The 20,475-nt window shown below is 44.3% G+C and overlaps 1 protein-coding gene across 2 annotated transcripts; it reads right to left on the bottom strand.

Moving 5' to 3' along the window:
- Positions 1–2,456: 2,456 nt before the first annotated feature.
- On the bottom strand, positions 2,457–11,849 carry MTRES1 (mitochondrial transcription rescue factor 1). Of its 2 annotated transcripts, none has more exons than XM_024755006.1 (4): positions 11,829–11,849; positions 9,017–9,498; positions 7,322–7,394; positions 2,457–3,335 (listed from the first exon to the last, which is right to left on the bottom strand). In XM_024755006.1, the coding sequence occupies exons 2-4, from the start codon at positions 9,484–9,486 to the stop codon at positions 3,156–3,158; spliced, it is 723 nt and encodes a 240-aa protein (XP_024610774.1). In that variant the 5' UTR covers positions 9,487–9,498; positions 11,829–11,849; the 3' UTR covers positions 2,457–3,155. The 2 variants fall into 2 exon arrangements, with proteins under 2 accessions (XP_024610774.1, XP_024610771.1); XM_024755003.1 differs by lacking the exon at positions 11,829–11,849 and adding an exon at positions 11,583–11,745.
- Between the last annotated feature and the right edge of the window lie 8,626 nt (positions 11,850–20,475).

The raw sequence follows: 20,475 nt of genomic DNA, 5'->3' as shown, positions 1-20,475 counted from the left end.
ACTGGCAGGCGGATTCTTAACCACTGTGCCACCAGGGAAGCCCCTAGGTATTTGTTTTTCTTTTTTTTTTTTGCGGTATGCGGGCCTCTCACTGTTGTGGCCTCTCCCGTTGCGGAGCACAAGCTCCGGACACGCAGGCTCAGTGGCCATGGCTCACAGGCCCAGCCACTCTGCGGCATATGGGATCTTCCCAGACCGGGGCACGACACCCGTGTTCCCTGCATCAGCAGGCGGACTCTCAACCACTGCGTGTTTTTGTTTTTCTTTTGAAGTGATTTTAAACGAGATTTTTTTTTTTTTAACTTTCTGGTATTTCATTGTTAGTGTAAAGAAATGCAACAGGTTTCTGTATATTAGTCTTGTATCCTGCTATCTTGTTGAATTCATTTATCAGTTCTAATAGTTTTTGTGTGAAGTCTCAGGGTATTCTGTATAGAGAGTATCATGTCATCTGCATATAATAACAGTTTTACCTCTTCCCTTCCGATTTGGATATGTTTTATTTCTTTTTTGTCTGATTGCTGTGAAAGCCAGACCTATTGAAAAAAAGAATTCTTGTCACCCCATTAGAGCAGGGCATCTCAGCCTCAGTACCACTGACGTTTAAGGTCTGATCATTCTTTGTTGTGGGGACTATCTGTACACTGTAGGATGTTTAGCAGCATCACCTGTCTCTACGCATTTGACGCCCATCCCACCCCCTCCCCCTCAGTTGTGACAGACAAAAATATCTCCAGACATTGCCAAATGTCCCCAAGGGGGTAAAATCATGTCAGGTTGAGAAGCACTGAATTAGAAACATCCAAATCTTTTAAGTTTTTCATCATGTTGGTCACATGTTCACTGAGGAGGCCTTGCCAGGATGGCATTTATAAAGCAGCTATCATAGAGTGAGCTGCAAGAGTTCCATAAATCTTTATGAATTGCTTTTGTTTCTGCTGTTTCATAAATATGTTCTAAATCCCTTGTGCTGTAGACAACTATGAGAGATCAGTTTTTGCCATGTGGTATGACCAAACCAACATTCTCCACCATCAGACGTCTTTTTGCTTATTTTGATTTTTAAAAACAGAGAAGCCTGTAATGGGTCAAATCCCACCAGCTAAGCTGAGGTACTTAATTACCAATAGAGCTTCCAACAGCCTTTCAAATGGGCCTTCCTGCTTTCTAGCTACTATCAACTCATCTTGCCTCACACAACACATTTTAACTCTTCTGAAGACTGAACTCAACAAGGTAAGCAAATTAGTATCCTGATCCCTTCCTGACCAGTGAAGAAGCTGAAGCTCAGAGAGGTTAAGGCCAGAATATAACCAAGGTAACCAAACTTGCTAAGGGCAAGACAGAGCCTAAAAACTAGGACCCCTGACATATATCACTAGGTCATGCTGCCCCTCACCATGCAAGACTTATTTGGCTTTCTGTTACTTTCCAAAGAGCAATCAAGAGAAGGGAGGGAGAGAGGGTGGCAGGGAAGGAGAGACAGAAAGGCACAGAGAGGTGAAGAAAATGAGAAAAAGCATCATCGTTACTATAATCTCCTAAATTAAAACTCATAATTAACTCGTGTTGAAATTAATTATACTATTTTCACTGATGTAAAAGCCTAATTAACAAGTGGTAAAATAGAAAAATTCCTTCTGTTACACGGCACAGTATATATTATTGCTTCCTGAGAGCTGATTTAAGCTTTCAAATAAAAATCAATTTTCCTGAGCTCCTCTGAAATCTGAGCTGGTAAGACTTCCAGACTCATGTGACCAAACATCTCACTGCTTTGGGCTACAGAAGTTTCCCTTCTGTATCAGTTAACCTGAATTCTCAAGAATTCCTGGAGGGCAAATAAAAGGACCCAGACATAGTCGGTCTTTACGACACAAGAGTCTAATAAGTCTATTTGAGCCAGCCCTTCCAGTGCTAGCACACTGCTCCCGGGAATCTACAAACCAATTTATTTAAGCAGATGTCCTTTTCTTAGATGATGTGTATTATGTGTGTGTCCGTTCTATTACTACTCTATTTTTTTAGTCCCTTTTATAACACTTTCTTGAGAATTAGAATAATTAGTCTCTGATGCTTTATTCTCTTTACGGATAAAATCTGTGTGTTTTCTACTTTCACCTGAAAAGTAAACCATCGCTTAAATCAGGGAGGGTCATCACATTCTTTCTGTAGGTCAATGTAAATATTTTATGCTTTGTGGGCTACGTAAGGTCTCTGCCATATGTTCCTTTCTCTTTTTTTAAAACAACCCTTTAAAAATGTAAAAGCCGGGCTTCCCTGGTGGCGCAGTGGTTGAGAGTCCACCTGCCGATGCAGGGGACACAGGTTCGTGCCCCAGTCTGGGAAGATACCGCATGCCGCGGAGCAGCTGGGCCCGTGAGCCATGGCCACTGAGCCTGCGCGTCCGGAGCCTGTGCTCCGCAGCGGGAGAGGCCACAGCGGTGAGAGGCCCACGTACCACACAAAATAAATAAATAAATAAATAAAAATGTAAAAGGCATTCCTAACTTGCATGCCATACAAAAGGCCTCCAGCTGCCTTAGCCTATCAACCCCATGCCCTAAACAATTAATTTTAAATGGGCCCTAACTAGCTCATTTGGAATCAGTTGGAACAACTTTACTATCCAGACTTCTGGAGACAAACTGAAGGGAACTAAGGCCAACATGTTGGTAATTCAGAAAGGTCAGTGGATAAAGGGGTCTCCCAGTGCTGCTCCCCTAAGGAGATAAAGGGGACCTTGACTTGGCTTGGTTTTGCCTTAAGAAGCCTGAACCCAGGGAAGCTGGTTGATAGGGATAAAACTGAAATGACACTAAGAACAAGGCCAATTTATTTTACACTGCCTCCTGAGGTAGATAACGTGGGAAACAGCAGGCTGGTCACGGAAACCCTCTCTGGGCTTAGCTCATTCAGCACATGTCTCACTCATGCTCACGAGGTCGAACTGTGGACAAATCAAGCCTGGGAGGGAAATCCAGGCCAAGGGAAGCGTCTGTAGGAGCCACGATACGAATGCTGACTTCCACAAAATTGGCTCAGGAGATTCCACAAGTGGTAGGAGAACCTTATTTTAGTAAAAACGTCCTCTTTTTAACCTGGCCCCTTCCCCCACCACTAGAAAGCAGCTTTGTTGCTAAAAAGCAATCCATTTATTTGAGCGTACTTTTTTTGGGCAATTGTAACTTTTTCCACCGCCGTAACACCACTCTGTACTTCTCACTGCTGGTCTTCTCTTCAAACACTTTTTTCAGAAGAATCCTCATCACGGTCTCTGTTTCTGCTTCTCTATCCTCTCCAATTAGAAGATCCAATGTATCTCCCACTTTCACCTGAAAATTAAAAAGAAAACAGAACCTTCGTTACATTTTGGGAAACTCGGCCAATGCAAACGTCTCTCCTTTGAGTTTTCACTGGGCGACCACCACCCGGGGCACAGGTGACTCCTCTGTACTGGTCACTTCTCCCTAGTGCTTCCAGGTGAAAGGGCCCCCCTCTCCAGGCAGATGCCTCAGAACCATGTGGCTCAATAGGGGCCAGTGTCCCTCCTTCAGGCTGAGACAACTGGCTGCTCGTGGACAGGGCCTGTGTGGCTTCAGTTTTGTCTATTGCATGACTTCAGGAAACACTTGAATGGAAGCATTTATTTTGTAACAGTGGCAGAAGATGAAGCAGGGCACAACCTTAGAGATTATGAGCACAGTAATTACTACATGCACTGAGAAGACAATTTTCAGTGTAACACTTTCACTGATTTCAACACAGTTAAGCTACATCATTGGGGACAGGGCACAATTTGTTGGAAATCTGTCACAGTGGAACAACGGTCAGCTGCATCTCCTAAAGAAATCGAAGTAAATAAACTGCTTTCCAGCATTGGCTAGCGCCAGTGATGCCACATCACCAAGGAGACAGGACTCAACGCACAAGGATGGAATGCCACAGAAAAGAGGGTCGAGTTGGATGCTGACTTGGGTTAAAAGGGCTGAGGTCAAACCCGTTTTTGTCCAGATGGGAGCTTTGGGTTGAGCGAGCGCAGGACATGCCCTGGGGGCAGTCACATCAGTGCTGCCATGGTGCAAACAGCCCATGAGACACCTGGTCCTGGCAGCTCAGGATCCCAGGGGATCTGCCCAGCAACTCAGGAAGGGGATAAACCGGCCCAGGTGCCACATGCTTCTACTAGAACACAAGCCAGGATGACCAGAGGCTGTCTCAGACCATTCACCACCGCTTCCAAGCCAAGGATGGGGGCAGTGGTGAAGAGATGGACAGGAAGACAGGGACAGACCTCCATGTGTGGGCCATGGACTCTAAGTGGGCACAGGTACCCACTTAAAAGCCTGCTTGGGGGCTTGTGTTTAAGGAGCATGGTGACAAATGCTTATGTTTGCCTCATTTGTCGATGAATGCCCTGAGGCAGTCTAACTTCACGCTGTTGGGATATCTGTACCTCACTAGGGCGAGCCACCCACTCGAGGCTTCCGCAGGCCCAGTACTAAGTCTACAACGTGGGAATGCACGCCTGCTCACCGTGATGCCACACTGGTCAATCCAGGCGGCTGGATGTAAAACTCACAGGGGCTGATTTTAAACCATTAACTCTCCCCTCTGGGCTGAGAAGCAGAGAGACTCAAACCACAGCAAGGCATGAAGACTGCTTCTCCTTGTGGGTTTGAAGGCATCATCTGGGCTGGGCAGAGGTGGGAGTGGGGAGTCGCGGGGAAGGGCAGTCAGTCCTCCTGAAGTTCTGCTGGATTCAATTTTTTTTTTTTTAAATGACCATTTGCCCAAACTGTGTAGACATTTAAAATCAATGTTCAGAAATACACGGCTTGGGAACTCTGCTTTACCTTTTTTGGCATAACTTTGTGTCATTAAAATTCATTTTTTAATAAGTAATATAAGCACATGATACAATACGTTAAAAAAAGGTATAAAAGGGTATACAGAGAAAAAGGCAACCCTTCTCATGTACCCTTTCGTGGATATACTATGTGTGATGTCTGCCCCTTAAGAGGAGAGTGGATCGTTCTGGTGGCTTTCTTCTAGGGCAGAGAATAGGGAAGCAATGTTTCTCCTTTACCCGGTGAATCCCAGGGAGAGGTGAGGTTAGGAAGGCTTCAGTCCCATATTTGGGCTCCATACACCCTCTATTTAGGTCAACAGTTACCCAGCACCCACAGCACTCTGGGCCCCATCTGGTGTGCAACTCACAGAAAAGCTCTGCTCAGCTGCAGGCAGCCAGGCTCAGGCCCCACGGAGCAGGCCACGGAAGGGGAGGTGTTCCTCTTTCCCTGCAAAGCCCTGTCCCTTCTACCGTGGGAGACGGCACAGTAGGCACAAAGCAAAACTGGCTGGAATTAGGGGCTGTTCCAAGCATCTACATTTCCAATCTCCCCTTAGCTGCAGTTACTATGGCTACCAGGCCTCCTAGTAACAAGGCAGCCGAGTGTTAATGCTGGCCCCTTCCTTTGCTGACCCTCAGGAGAAATCTGGAAGGCAGCCAAGACAACAGAACACCCAAGGCAGAATGAAGAAGCAGCAATTAGACTGTAGTTAACAATATCTCAAAGCACAGGGAGAAAAATAGATTTATGGTGTCTGTAAATGAGGCCCTGGCAGAGACACTGTGCACCAAGAACAGATCTTGTCTTTGGAACACTGTGGCTGGTGAGAAGGGGGTTGGGCTACAAGCAGGAAAAAGCAATTAAGGGACAAGAGGGACCTGATCTCCAGGTGCATGTCTGGAGTGCTTGATTTCCTACAGCTCACTGAGCAAGGAATGACACCTGCAGTCCGAACCTGTCAGGTCAGGTGCCATCAGAGGGATCTGGGCCTTGTGACTTGGTGGCCAAGACAAGCACTGGGGATCCCCCCTCCTGTCCACTCAGCTGCAAGAACCACTCTGAGTCTGGGGAGCAGAGACTGAAGACAGCCTCAGTGCTCACCCAGGTCCGTGGCCAATGGCTCACGCCCTCCCATGTCCCAGGGGTACAGGATGCAGCTCAGGTCGTCCAATCCCAGGAGTGTTTGAAATAGGAAAGAAGCTAAAATAAAAACAACCTTCAAAAGTGTGTCTAACTTCCCTGGAACATTTATTCCCTGGACACTGACTAAGAGTTAGATTATGTCTGCCAATGCCTCATAGGTCTGTGTCTTCCAAACTTTTTAAGGGTCTCTGTCATATACTTTTAAAAATTGTTTTGTTAAAAAAAAAAAAAAAAAAAATTGTTTTGTTAACTTTTACTATCATTATATTTTCCAATTACAAAAGTGAAACATACTCGTAAAAAATTCAGAAAATAAAATGCATGAAGAACATATAACCCACAGTGCCCCACTCAAAGATAAATACTAGTAGTATTAATATTTTAATTCTATGTATGTATATATGTAACTTTTTACAGAAATTCATTTTTAAAAGAATATATATATCATTTATTATAACACTGGATACTAAAAATACATTTTCTTATAACACTTGTGAGTGATTCTTTCACTTAACAATAGTACTGATATGGAGCTGTCAGGAAATATGAAACCTTCTTTTTGATGGCTGCCCTGCACACAGAGCAGTGTATCCAGCAGGTACTGGGGGTGGGGGGCTACTGCTGAGCTGAACAGAACTGCACATCTGCTCAGGTAACAGCAGGCCAAAGAAGCCTCTACATGGATTTAGCCTGATTATTATGATTTCACGGGGGCTAACATTAATGACTTAGAAGTTTAATAGATTTTTGCCAGTTCTGATAGTGACTTGTCTTAAAATTTTTAAAAAAAAGGGAAAGCTTCATCTCAAAGTCATTATGGCTGCAAAGAGCAAGTGGTCTGCGTAACTGAAGCTATGTGACCAGGCCTGAGGGAGACCTTAGAGGGGGCAAGACAGACATACACGAGGAACCACTGATGCCCTAAAGAAGGAGCCCTGGGGGAAACTGGGGGAGGCATTAACTGAGTACTGGAAGAACAACAGACAAAAATATCTGGCTGTCATAATATCTCACTGTGGGCTTTTCTGGGGGCGCAGTGGTTAAGAATCCGCCTGCCAATGCAGGGGACACGGGTTCGAGCCCTGGTCTGGGAAGATCCCACACGCCGCAGAGCAACTAAGCCCGTGCGCCACAACTACTGAGCCCACGTGCCACAGCTACTGAAGCCTGCGCACCTAGAGCCCGTGCTCCGCAACAAGAGAAGCCAACACAATGAGACGCCCACGCACCGCTACTAAGAGTAGCCCCCGCTCACTGCAACTAGAGAAAGCCCGCGCACAGCAATGAAGACCCAACACAGCCAAAAAAACAACAACAAAACTCACCGTTCTGCTTTTCTTCCATAATTTTTCCCCGTTCAGCCTGAGTTCACCTTTGTAGAATGCATCTTCTACTTTGCTAAAAAAAGAAGAAAAAAATCAAAGTGCTTTAAAATAGAAATATATTCAAAACAATTATATAATTTTGAGAAAAGTACCAGCTGTTTGTAATGCTTATCCTGACAGTGACTGGCCTCCCCACAAAATCTCCATTCTGGGTGCTGGGAAAGTGAAAGTCAACTGCTTCCATATATATCTAAACAGGGAGACCAAAGGGCACTGCCGAGTACATGCTGGCTGCTGCAAAGACCTGCTAGCGCCAGCAGGCAGGTAACCAGCGCCCTGCTGGGGTTTCCAAGGGGGCTGGAACCCGCATCTAGCGCATTCAGGGTGGGCCCGGTGCTCTCCACGTGACTCCCCCTACAGCAGTCACCTTAGAGGTGGTAGCGCCTGTGATTCACGACAGCCATAATGAGTGGGCACTCCTTTCCCTTCACGTGCTGTGAGAAAAACCAGGCACCCCATGTATGGTGAGGCTGTTGAGAAACCCTCTGCTAATTTGCACTGAGGATGGGGAAGTTCCAATCCATCAGCTGCTGATCTCTCTGAATTTGATCACTGGGGCAACCAGACCATGGCAGGATACAGACAAAAACGAGTGCCCTTTCGTTTTAGTGCTCTGACTCCAGGCGACTGACATCTGGGGTTCTCCTAATAAGAACAGCAGCAGTTACTACTGTGAGAGAGGGAGAGGCCCCTCATGAGCCTGCCAGATTTTAGAGAACATTCAAGTCCCGACCAGGGTGCCTGTGGGTTCAGAGTTAAAAACTGAACTATGCCTTTAAATCAGGACATAAAGATACAAATTACACAAGGGAATCTTTCTTAATTTATTTTTCATACCACAATTCTTATCTTGCATGCAGTATGCACACAATGATTGCTAAAGGAATGAATGAACAATGAGGATCACTATTCTTATACAATTAGTCTAGCAGAGAAGGAATGAGAATATTAAAGAAATCTTGAAAGTTACACTTAGTATCTCTATGCACTATATATGAACACACACAGTATTTCATCATCATAGCTAACATACCGAGTACCCACTATGTGCCACACACTGTTATAAATGCTTTAGGTCGATAGACTCATTCAATCCTAGCCACCACCTTCTAAAGCTGGTTCTATTACCCCCATTCTACAGATGAGGAAACTGCACAGAGATTTTAAGTAACTTGTCCAAGGTCATACACAACCCAGGATTGAAACCCCAGTAGTCTGGCTACAAAGCCTGCAGTCTTAACCACCATGTTATACTGCTTCCGTTGATTCTAAGAGGTACCTTCTCACTGTAGCGTTTGTGAAACCCAGGTGCATTCTATGCTTGCTATATACATCTAACATGGTGATTCCTTTTTTCCCCAAGAAGCTGTTTTTACATCAATGGTTCATCTTACAAAGTTGATTGTGTCTTAGAATCAAGGAAATGTGCCATGTGGGACTTGCAGGCAGTCACTTGACTTCTTTGGGAATTAGTTTTCTCATCTATAGAATGAAATAATTGGAACAGGTTACCTATAAGACCCTTTCACATCTATGATTACTCTTCACCATAATATAAGCCATGTAATTGGTAATGCTGCTTTAAAATAACCAAAAAGCGGACAAGCGATTTTGTATTAAAACGCATATACTTACTTTCTCCCGATATCTAGGCCTGTCTTCAGGATAACATCATATCGGAAAGACTGCACTACTTTGTCCAGGTCCTTATGGTCTCTGACCACACTGGGGTCGTCCTCTGGCTCCTCTTCCTGCTCACTCATCTCATGATGTCCACTCTCTTCATCAGAGTCCCCTTCATCTTCCATTTTTTGCAGAGTCTTTTTAGTGGATTTTTTAGAGCTTACATTACTTTTGAGTCTTATGGAAAATGGGAAAATATATTCTTGAGATATTAAAAGCCCTGAGAGTCTCAGTGAGAAAATGTTATGGAAAAATGTTTTATAATTTGAAGCATTTAACTTGGAACTAGACAAATATAAGTATCGATTCCAGGAAGCACAGTGTTTATGTGAAGGTGTCCCTCGTAGCGCTCCGCAGAGCCCAATCCAGGCATCTGGCTTTCTTAAAACGCTGCTGGGCAATCTGATGCTAGTCATAGCCATGGCTCATACGACCTGAAACAGACAATAATTCAGTTTTACTTCCCAAGTGTGGTATCCTGGCATTCTTACAACATAAACCATACACACCATGAACACTTTACATCTAGTACTGTACTTATGCTTCCTCCTACAAAAGGCCATGTTGGTCCACATGTACCAAGGGCCATGCACACTGTACTAGGTGAGTCTTCCAGCTGTAATTAATGTGCTGACCTCACAGGGTGGTCAAGGTTGAATTAGATACTAATACGTATGAAAACACCGGTTCTACTCTTCTCACTCCCCCAAATTAGCTTGGGTACTGACTGCTACTGAAAAATATTAACAATAGTTCTCAATGATTTTTTTTTTCTTTTTTTTTTTTTTGGCTGTGCCATGCAGCTTGTGGGGATCTCAGTTCCCCCCACCAGGGATTAAACCCAGACCACAGCAGAAATCCTAACTACTAGGCCACCAGGGAACTCCCTCAATGATTTATTTTAAAAAGGAAAATCTCAGGACAAGAAAGACTATTTACTGACATACATTACATCCTTACAATATTGACTTTGCAGAAGATACCAGATCATGACTTCATGAAAGCCAGTGAGTCTCTAAACTTTATTTCAATCTCCAACTCCAGCAAATCAGAGCTAGGAATGAGCAAATTGTACAGATCTGCATTTCACCTCCTTTCACATCTTCTTCCCACTGTTTAACAGAGGCAGTAGCTAGTAGAAAAAGAAGGGGCCTGGAGACCCACAAACTAGGTAATTGTTTCCTGAGGCAGAGGTGCTGACATGCCACATGTCCTGTGTGCTCCACTGGGAGGACCCTTGGAAGATTGCACCTGGCTCCCTCCAGACTTTGCCCCATGCATCTTCTTCCTTGCATGTTGTATCCTTTTGCTGTAGTAAATCATAGCCATGACCCACAGCTGAATCCTGTTGAGTCTTCCTAGTGAAATCAATGAACCTAGGGGTGGTCTTGGAAACCCTGACAAAACATCCAACTGCCTATTCGACATCTCCATTTGGGTGCATAACAGGCACCTTAAACTTAATTGGCCCGGAAACAAACTCCTGATATATCTCTAAGCCCAAATCTGCTCTACCTGTGGCCTTCCCCATCTCAGTTAATGGTAACTCCACCCTTCTAGTTCCTGAGAACAAAGGCTTCCAGTCACTCTTGACTCTTCTCTTTCCCCCGTACTCAGATCCATAATGTCAGGAAATCATGTGGCTTATCTCCAAAACATGTCCAGTATCCCATGACTTCTCACCATTCCCACTGTTACCACAGATTCAGGCCACCATCTATCACCAGGATTACTACAAAGGCTCCATTACAGTGTGTTCTCCATAGAGCAGTCAGAGTGAGTCTTTTAAAAAGTAATTTATATCATGTCACTCCTTCCCTCACAACCTTATAAAAGCACAGAGAAAAGCAAAATCCCTCCCTTGGCCTATAGTCCCTTGTGTGATCTATCCCCTTCATTTCCGCTCTGACCTCATCTCCTGCCTCTCTCACCCACGCTCACTCAGCTCCTTCCTGAAGATCCTCATACACAACAGGCACACTTCTGGGTAGACTCCTTTGTTCCAGCTGCCCAGAGCACTCTTAGCCCAGATATCTGCATGGACAAATCACCTTCACCTCAATGAGGTCTACTCATTCCAACTCCATTTAACAGGTGTCTTGTCCTCCAAATCTCCCCTTGCCCCGTTCTACTTTCTTTCGCAATAGTACTTATCTGCTATGTTATATAATTTACTGCTCAATCCCAAGTGCCCAGAATAGTGCCTGACACATGGTAAGTGCTTAATTAAATACTGTGAAAGTAGGTCAAAAAACCCGGTGCATTACAATGAAGAACAATGATGGCGCTGGGCTGATGGGTAAGAGGTTAGATCTCCAAGGGCCTTCCCTATCAAAGCTTGGACTTACCCAGAACGCATGAGAACTATAGCAAGACCTTAAGTAGGGAAGTGATCTGATAGGAGTGCTTTTTAAAAGATTTCTTTGGCGACAGCGTGGACGTAAGGGGAGTATCACGGCTCCTTCACTGAAGGTTTAGAGTGAAATCTTCAGGAGAAACATAAAATCGGTGAACTAACCGAAGGCTGTAAGAAAAGCAACGACTGGAATGTAGAGGCAACGCTGTCCTTGACCTGCGGGACATTTGAAATCCCTCCATTTTCCTAGGCCTGTTAACTACTCCGTATGGAAAACCTGATTTAACTGCTTTTAGTTCAACTGCAAACAAAAATCTTCTCTTCTCTTGGAGACCTCAGAGGCTGACCAAGTCCTGAAACAAGGTCATGTTCGCCTCGCTCCCTCCCTACCCCCGTCGGGCTGCGCACCTTCCCGGGTCCTCAAGGTCATCCCATGGCTTTGCCGAGCGCCGGACTCCACACCCCGCCCTGCCCTTGCCCCTCCCCTTCCGCCGGCGCCGGCGCCGGCGCGGTGAGAGCAGGCTGGGCGGTGCGCACTGGCACGGCGGCGATGGCAGTGGCACAGCGACCCCTGCTGGAAGCCGCGCCTCGGAGGACTGCGCCGGGAGGGCTGCTGAGAGAGGACAGGGCCAGCTCTGAGCTGAGCGGGAAGTGCACGCTGAGTGATTGATTCCACATTGTTGAAGAAAGCTTTTCTTTTTAATTAATTAAGTAGAACTTCCCTAGTGGCACAGTGGTTAAGAATCTGCCTGCCAGTGAGGGGACAAGGGTTTGATCCCTGCTTGGGGAAGATTCCACAAGCCGCAGAGCAACTAAGCCCGTGTGCCACAACTACTGAGTCCGTGTGCCGCAACTACTGAGCCCACGCGCCTAGAGCCTGTGCTCCACAAGAGGAGCCACCACAATGAGAAGCCCACGCACGCAACGGAGTAGCCCCTGCTTGCCACAGCTGGGGAAAGCCTGCAGGCAGCAACGAAGACCCAATGCAGCCAAAAATAAAATAAATAAATTATTAAGTAATTTATTTTTCATTGAAGTATAGTTGATGTATAATATTATATAAATTACAGGTGTACAATATAGTGAGTCACAATTTTTAAAGGTTATACTCCATATTTGCTATATCCCCATTTTGTATAATATATCCTTGTAGCTTATTTTATACCTAATAGTTTGTACCTCTTAATCCCCTATCTCTATATTGACCCTTCTTCTTTCCTCTCCCCACTGGTAGCAGCTAGTTTGTTCTCTACATCTGTGAGTCAGCTTCTTTTTTGTTATATTCACTAGCTGGTGTGTTTTTTAGATTCCACATGTAAATGATATCATACAATATTTGTCTTTCTCTGTCTGACTTATTTCACTTAGAATAATGCCCTCCAAGTCCATCCTCCAAGTTGGACACTTAGGTTGCTTCCCTATCTTGACAACTGTGAATACTGTTGCTATGAACATTGGGGTACATGTTATCTTTTCAAATTAGTGTTTTTGCATTTTTTCGGAAATATACCCAGGAGTAGAATTGCAGGGTCATATGGTAGTTCTATTTTTAGTTTTTTGAGAAACCTCCATACAGTTTTCCACAGTGGCTGCATCAATTTACATTCCCACCAACAGTGTACAAGTGTTCCCTCTTCTCCAGTCCTTGCTAACATTTGTTATTTGTGTTCTTTTTGATGATAGTCATTCTGACAGGCCTGAGGTAATATCTCATTATGGTTTTTTTTTTTTAAACATCTTTATTGGAGTATAATTGCTTTACAATGGTGTGTTAGTTTCTGCTTTATAACAAAGTGAATCAGTTATACATATACATATATCCCCATATCTCCTCCCTCTTGCGGCTCTCATTGTGATTTTAATTTGCATATCTCTGATGATTCATGATGTCAAGTATATTTGCATGTGTCTGTTGGCCATATGCGTTTCCTCTTTGGAAAAATGTTCAGTTCTTCTGCCCATTTTTAACAGCTATCTTTTTTTTTACTAAATTTTAAATTTTATTTATTTTTACTTTTGGCTGCTTTGGGTCTTCGTTGCCGCGTGCAGGCTTTCTCTAGTTGCAGCAAACGGGGGCTACACTTCGTTGCGGTGCGTGGGCTTCTCATTGCAGTGGCTTCTCTTTGTTGTGGAGCATGGGCTCTAGGCGCGCGGGCTTCAGTATTTGTGGCTGTGGCACTTGGGCTCCGTAGTTGTGCCTTGTGGGCTTCACGAACCTGTGTCCCCTGCATCGGCAGGCGGACTCTCAACCACTGCGCCACCAGGGAAGCCCCACTGTATTCTTTTATCTCCTTCCATAATCACCTATAACCATACAGCAATCTTGTCAGTTTATAATAATAATGATTAACTCCTACTCTTGGCAGATTTACCAATATATTTGTAGTCATTTACAAATGACTTAAAATAGTAAATGCAACTGTATATCACCTGTGTAAAATGTCAACAGTATATGCTAAACTGATACAATATATGAAGTTCTGTCACTTCAGCACTTGATACAATTTGTAACTGCCTTTGCTTATTGCACAAATGCAACCAAGTAGGTTATAAATTCTGGGGGTGTGGGGGTGTGTGCATTTTTCTGGAGACAACAGTCTATAACTCTCAAACATGTTCGAAGGGGTTGGTGATCGCAGAAAAATCCAAGACCCACAGCATTAAAATGAGCCCACATACCACAAAAAAAAAAAAAAAAAAAAATGCAGTGCTATTGGATTACATAAAATCAATCCCACAAACCAAAAAAAAAAAAAAAAAAAAGAATGCAGTGCTATTGGATTACATAAAATCAACTTAGTCACTGGCCTTTAAAACAAAATAAACATTTCATTAGATGAATCAAGTTGATTTTTAACTTTAAAATGCTAATTAATATAAAAAACTGCTGTGAAATTAAGAAGTGGTATGTGTGTATACACATATTTGTGATTTTTAATTTTTTTCACAGAAACCTGCCCCTGCTGTAGTACATTGTAGCGATTGTAGTTCTGACTGGTTTAGACCACCTAGTGGACTAAATTTTTACTCCATCAACAGGGCTGCTGCACTGGGTCAGACCAAAAGACGCTGAGAATTGAAATCAGAGTTAAGCCTACAAGTCTGGGCTCCAGCTTTTATTTTTATTTATTTATTTAAATGAAGTTCAATTTTTTTTTTAATTAATTAATTTTATTTTTGGCTGCGTTGGGTCTTCGTTGTTGCACGCGGGCTTTTTCAAGTTGCAGCGAGAGGGGGCTACTCTTCCTTGCGGTGTGCAGGCTTCCCATTGCAGTGGCTTCTCTTGTTGCAGAGCATGGGCTCTAGGTGCGCGGGCTTCAGTAGTTGTGGCTCATGGGCTAAGTAGTTGTGGCTTGCGGGCTCTAGAGCGCAGACTCAGTAGCTGTGGTGCACGGGCTTAGTTGCTCCACAGCATGTGGGATCTCCCCAGACCAGAGCTCGAACCTGTGTCCCCTGCGTTGGCAGGCAGATTCTTAACCACTGCGCCACCAGGGAAGTCCCTGGGCTCCAGCTTTTAATTTAGCTCAAATATTTAATTTTACATAAAGTGATGAGTAAATCAGAGCACTTTTCATTGGGGCCTGTAGGTGACTTTAACGTTATATTTTAATACAGGAGGAGCAGCCTTACTTTCCATACTCTCAACATTGTTATAGGCTTTATTTTCTTTTCTTTTCTCTTACAATTTACTACTTATTTATTTGTTTCCTTGTTTAAATGAAGAAAAATTACCTGGAGAAGAAAGTTCTTTTCACAGCCTCACTGATCACAAACCTCAAGGTTAGCTAATCACCAAAGAAAGATATTTTAAGCGTGATCAGTTCCAAAGCCCCCTCCCTCCACTCTGAACCCCACCCTCTCTCACCTTCTCAAGGAGTTTACTCTTTAGAGTCTCCTCCTTCCTGAATCTTTCTCACTCTTCCATATCATTCCTGCCGGCACACAAACACAACATGTTAACGAGTTCTGATTATGTCATATATAGCTAAGATATATTTAAAATTTTTTTAATTTAATAGAAATAATGTAGTGATACTTTTTTCAGTCCACTTTATTTTTGAGATTCTTTCCATGTTTATACATATATTTTGGCTCCTTTATACAATTCATATATAAATTATTCCCAGTTGTTTCCTTCCTGAAGTTTCTTTCAAACATTGCAGCAATTTACTTATGGAGGTATCATCCTTTGAAACTTTCTCTAGGGTGTTTACTTAGAATAGGAATCTCTGGGGACTTCCCTGGTGGTCCAGTGGGTAAGACTTCGAGCTCCCAATGCAGGGAACCTGGGTTCGATTCCTGGTCGGGAAACTAGGTCCCGCACGCATGCTGCAACTAAGATCCCATGTGCCGCAACTAAGACCTGGTGCAGCCAAAATAAATAAATAAATAAATATTTTTAAAAAGAAAATAAAGAATAGGAATCTCTGGGTCCAAAAGTAATTATATTTTCTTCAATCTTACTAAAAAATGGCCTAATTTTACTAATTTACATTTGCACAAGCTCATGAACATAATATTTTCCCCCATTCTTCATTCATTCATTCATTTTTGGCTGTGTTGGGTCTTTGTTGCTGCACGTGGGCTTTCTCTAGTTGCGGTGAGTGGGGGCTACTCTTCGTTACAGTGCGCGGGCTTCTCATTGCGATGGCTTCTCTTGCTGTGGAGCACGGTCTCTAGGCTTGTGGGCTCCAGTAGTTGTGGCACACGGGCTCAGTAGTTGTGGCGCATGGCCTTAGTTGCTCTGCGGCATGTGGGATCTTCCGGGACCAGGGCTCGAACCCATGTCCCCTGCATTGGCAGGCGGATTCTTAACCACTGTGCCACCAGGGAAGCCCCCCCCCCATTCTTCTTAATAGTTCATGTTATCAGATTTTTAAGTATTATCAGTCTCATGGATGAAAAATGGTACCTTGTTTTAATTTGTAAACTTTCCTTGATTGGTAGTGAGATTGAATATCTTTTTATATATTCGATGGCTCTTCAGGTTTCTCTTCTTTTATTTGCCAGTTTATATCCTTTGCCCACTTTTCTTTGTAATAGTTGTCTTTTCCTTTTGCCTGTCCCAAAGGTAAATGCCAGTACCACCACGTATGGGCATGCATAACTCTAGGAACTCACTCATACTCATCTGTAGTGCCATTCAAATTAACTGCAGTGGAGATGGCACCCCTGGGGTTGTGCAGTGTAGTGGCCATTGTACCCATGCTTCTGATCTGGGTCTATGATGCCTTTGCTTTCTTTAAAAATAGTTTTTTAGGGAATTCCCTGGTGGTCTAGTGGTTAAGACTCTGTGCTTCCACTGCAGGGGGCCTGTGTTCAATCCCTAGTCAGGGTAGTAAGATCCCACAAGCCTGTGGTGTGGCCAAAAAAATAAAAAATTTAAAAAAAATTTTTTTAATTAAAAAGTCACATGCATGTGTTTCTCTAAACAATGTATTGGCAAGTTTTGTTCTTAAAATTTACATAAATTGTGTCATACTAAATGTCACACATATGATGGCTATATGTCATCAACATACTATATGTTTATGACTTGTGCTTTCACTCAACATTGGGTTTCTATGTTACCAAACGAAACTTGAGTCCGCTTGCCTGAAGTGCAGCAAAGCCAATCTACTGACACCAGGTTGTGATGAAGGAAAATACAGTGTTTATTGCAGGGCACCAAGCAAGGGAGTGGGAGACAAGCCTCAGATACACTCCAATTTGGTTTTTGAGTTTGGGATGTTTTAAAGGGAAAGAACAAAGAAGTTGGGGTTAATCATCTTGTGAGATCTCTGTGACTATTTTTTCTTTTGGCCATGCCGCAAGCCTTCTGAGATCTCAGTTCCCCAACCAGGGATTGAACCCAAGCCATGGCAGTGAAAGCGCCAAGTCCTAACCACTGAACTGACAGGGAATTCCCTCTGTGACATTTCTTAAATTATAGTTCTGAGAGTCAGGATGTCTCTGGTTTATGATTCTCTGGTCACGTGGTCCATGGCTCAGGGATCTGTGAGCTCATCTTACCCTCGAGAAACAATGTGCGTCGATGTGTTTATGACAATATCTATGCTAGCAATTTTAGTACATTAAGGAGGCTCTTGGGACTTCCCTGGTGGCACAGTGGTTAAGAATCTGCCTGCCAATGCAGGGGACACGGGTTCGAGCCCTGGTCCAGGAAGATCCCACATGCTGCAGAGCAACTGAGCCCGTGTACCACAACTACTGAGCCTGTGCTCTAGAGCTCAAGAGTCACAACTACTGAGCCCGGGTGCCACAGCTACTGAGCCTGCGTGCCATAGCTACTGAGCCTGCGCTCTAGAGTTTGAGAGTTGCAACAACTGAGCCTGCGTGCCACAGGTACTGAGCCCGTGTGCCGCAGGTACTGAGCATGCGCTCTAGAGCCCGTGCTCCACAACAAGAGAAACCACTGCAATGAGAAGCCCGCACACCACAACAAAGAGTAGCCCCTGCTTGCCGCAACTAGAAAAAGCTCGCGTGCAGCAACAAAGACCCAAAGCAGCCAAAAATAAATAAATAAATTAAAAATGTTAAAAAATAAATAAAGCAGTTGTTCCAAATCAGTTTACAAAAAGAAAAAAAAAAGGATGCTATTCACAGCAGCAGTTTTAGTCATCTGACTATGGTTGATTAGTGTTCACTTAGCACAGGACTGTGATCAGAGGGAACAAGAACAGGAATAAAGTTTTGGATAGAGAGGTTAATCATAAACTTGGTAAGGGAATTCAGTTTCAGGGGGACTCAGTTTCAAGATATACCCTTCTGTTGCTGGCAACTGTAGTTCACCCATTTATTTATTTATTTTATTTTATTTTATTTTTTTTTTGCGGTACGCGGGCCTCTCACTGCTGTGGCCTCTCCCGCCGCGGAGCACAGGCTCCGGACGCGCAGGCTCAGCGGCCATGGCTCACGGGCACAGCCGCTCCGCGGCACGTGGGATCCTCCCAGACCGCGGCACGAACCCGCGTCCCCTGCATCGGCAGGCGGACTCTCAACCACTGCGCCACCAGGGAAGCCCTCACCCATTTATTTTACCACTTATAATACTCCATAGTGTTAGTGTACCATTTTTTTTTGTGGTACGCGGGCCTCTCACTGTTGTGGCCTCTCCCACTGCAGAGCACAGGCTCCGGACGCGCAGGCTCAGCGGCCATGGCTCACGGGCCCAGCCACTCCACGACATGTGGGATCTTCCCGGACCGGGGCACGAACCCATGTCCCCTGCATCGGCAGGCGGCCTCTCAACCACTGCGCCACCAGGTGTTAGACCCAAACGGTCTACGAGGGATTCCAACTCGCCCAAGAACCGCCAAGAGTCGAGAGCCGCTGCAACACGCAAGAGGTTTATTAGGAGCCGATGCACCGGGGTTCCCTGAACCTCACGCAGGAGGCCGATGGGGAAACCCCTAAAAGCGGAATCACATACTTTTTATAGGTTTATTTACTCATAGGGCGGGTATATTCTCACAATGATTGGGTAAATGTGGTGACTTTTGAATTCATTGGCTTAGGAACTTTTGTCCCACCTTCTGGCCGTTATAGTTGTCTGTTCATTGTGGCGGTTAGGGCGTATACCTGTTACGGGCAACTGGAAAATTACCTGCTGTCTGGCAAGTCCCCGTCAACTGAAAAACTCCAAGAATTGGTTTCGATAGGGAGAAGGAGTGGCGCACGATAGGGAGAAGAATTGGTTTCGATAGGGAGAAGGAGTGGCGCACGATAGGGAGAAGAATTGGTTTACGGGAACAAGTGAGGGGGTGGAAAGTCCCTAAAGGCCCCACACAGGGAAGCCCCATAATTTATTTTTTATTCTTCTGTTGATGGACTATGACTTCTTTCTAGGTTTTTTCTTGGTTTTTGTTTTGATATAATGGAAAATGTGCTTATGAATCGCCTTTTTATTTTTTTAATTTATTATTATTTGTTAACAGGAGAAAATCAAAGTTTAACATGTATACATGAGAGAGACCCAGAAAAACTGAGTAAATCACCAAAATGGTTGAAATACCATCCTCAGCTAAGATAAAAGATGATGTTGAGGATGAGGAGAGGCAGTTAAGGGAGGTTCCCAGGAAAAGCACAGTAAACAAGGGTGATGTGATGCAGATTTAAGTTAGGGCCTTCTGCACTGATAAGAGTTTCTAGAGATTTGGTTATCCTCTTCTTCCAGGCACAGAGAGGGAGACACACTTACAAATGGAGATTTCTCTTACAAATGTAAATGTTTCTTACGAAAGGACAACTCCTAGTCTGTTTTCAGAGAATAACCAGCTTAAAACAATTAATATGCCAAAGAGACGTATTTTAGGGTGGCAAGTTTTGCTCCCCTACGCTACCACCTTTGAAACTTTTAAGAAATTTCATGTCCAGAAGGTGAGTTGGTAGATGGTTTCATCTCACTGAACCAGTCTCTTAGTCCTGACACTAGGTCAGTTCAGTTACTCATTTCAAAAGAGAGGTGGGGCTCTCAAAGTTAGGCCTAAGGGTACAAGCAGTTAGGTATTTAATAGAAGCATTTCTACAGAGACAGAATGAAAATAAATGTTAATGGTTGGAGGAAGTTATAAAGCCAGTCTTGATGCCGAAAACTCAGCTTCTATTCACTGGTGCCGAACCAAATCTCGGAGACAGAGTTTGGGGTCAAGTAGAAAAGAATAGCTTTATTGCTTTGCCAGGCAAAGGGGGACACAGTGGGCTCATGCCCTCAAAAATGTGTGTCCTAACCCAGGGAGATTTGGTGAGGAGTTTTATAGCAATGGTTCAAGGGCAGGGTTGATGATAGGGATCAGGGTGTGTGCAGGGCCTGCATTCCTTTAATCGGGCCTCAGGTGGTCTCCTGATGAGCTTCTGTGGTTCTCCAGGTTATCAAACTCTGACCTTCTCTCTGGAATGAAGAATGCTTCATCAAATATCTAACATCGGGGCTTCCCTGGTGGCACAGTGGTTGAGTCAGTCTGCCTACGCAGGGGACACGGGTTCGTGCCCCAGTCTGGAAGACCCTACATGCTGTGGAGCGTCTGGGCCCGTGAGCCATTGCCGCTGAGCCTGC

This window comes from Neophocaena asiaeorientalis, unplaced genomic scaffold (genome assembly GCF_003031525.2).
Source record: "Neophocaena asiaeorientalis asiaeorientalis breed wild unplaced genomic scaffold, Neophocaena_asiaeorientalis_V1.1 scaffold105, whole genome shotgun sequence".
In the NCBI taxonomy this organism is placed as follows: domain Eukaryota; kingdom Metazoa; phylum Chordata; class Mammalia; order Artiodactyla; family Phocoenidae; genus Neophocaena; species Neophocaena asiaeorientalis.
The sequence above is the reverse complement of the archived record's forward strand: the minus strand, read 5'-3'. Positions and strand labels throughout refer to the sequence as shown.

Coding starts and splice junctions, on each gene's coding strand:
- MTRES1 (XM_024755006.1), bottom strand. CDS start 9,486: ATGGCTATGACTAGCATCAGATTGCCCAGCAGCGTTTTAAGAAAGCCA. Junction 7,395..9,016: donor GGCCTAGATATCGGGAGAAA/GTAAGTATATGC, acceptor TTCTTTTTTTAG/CAAAGTAGAAGATGCATTCT. Junction 3,336..7,321: donor TATGGAAGAAAAGCAGAACG/GTGAGTTTTGTT, acceptor TTTAATTTTCAG/GTGAAAGTGGGAGATACATT.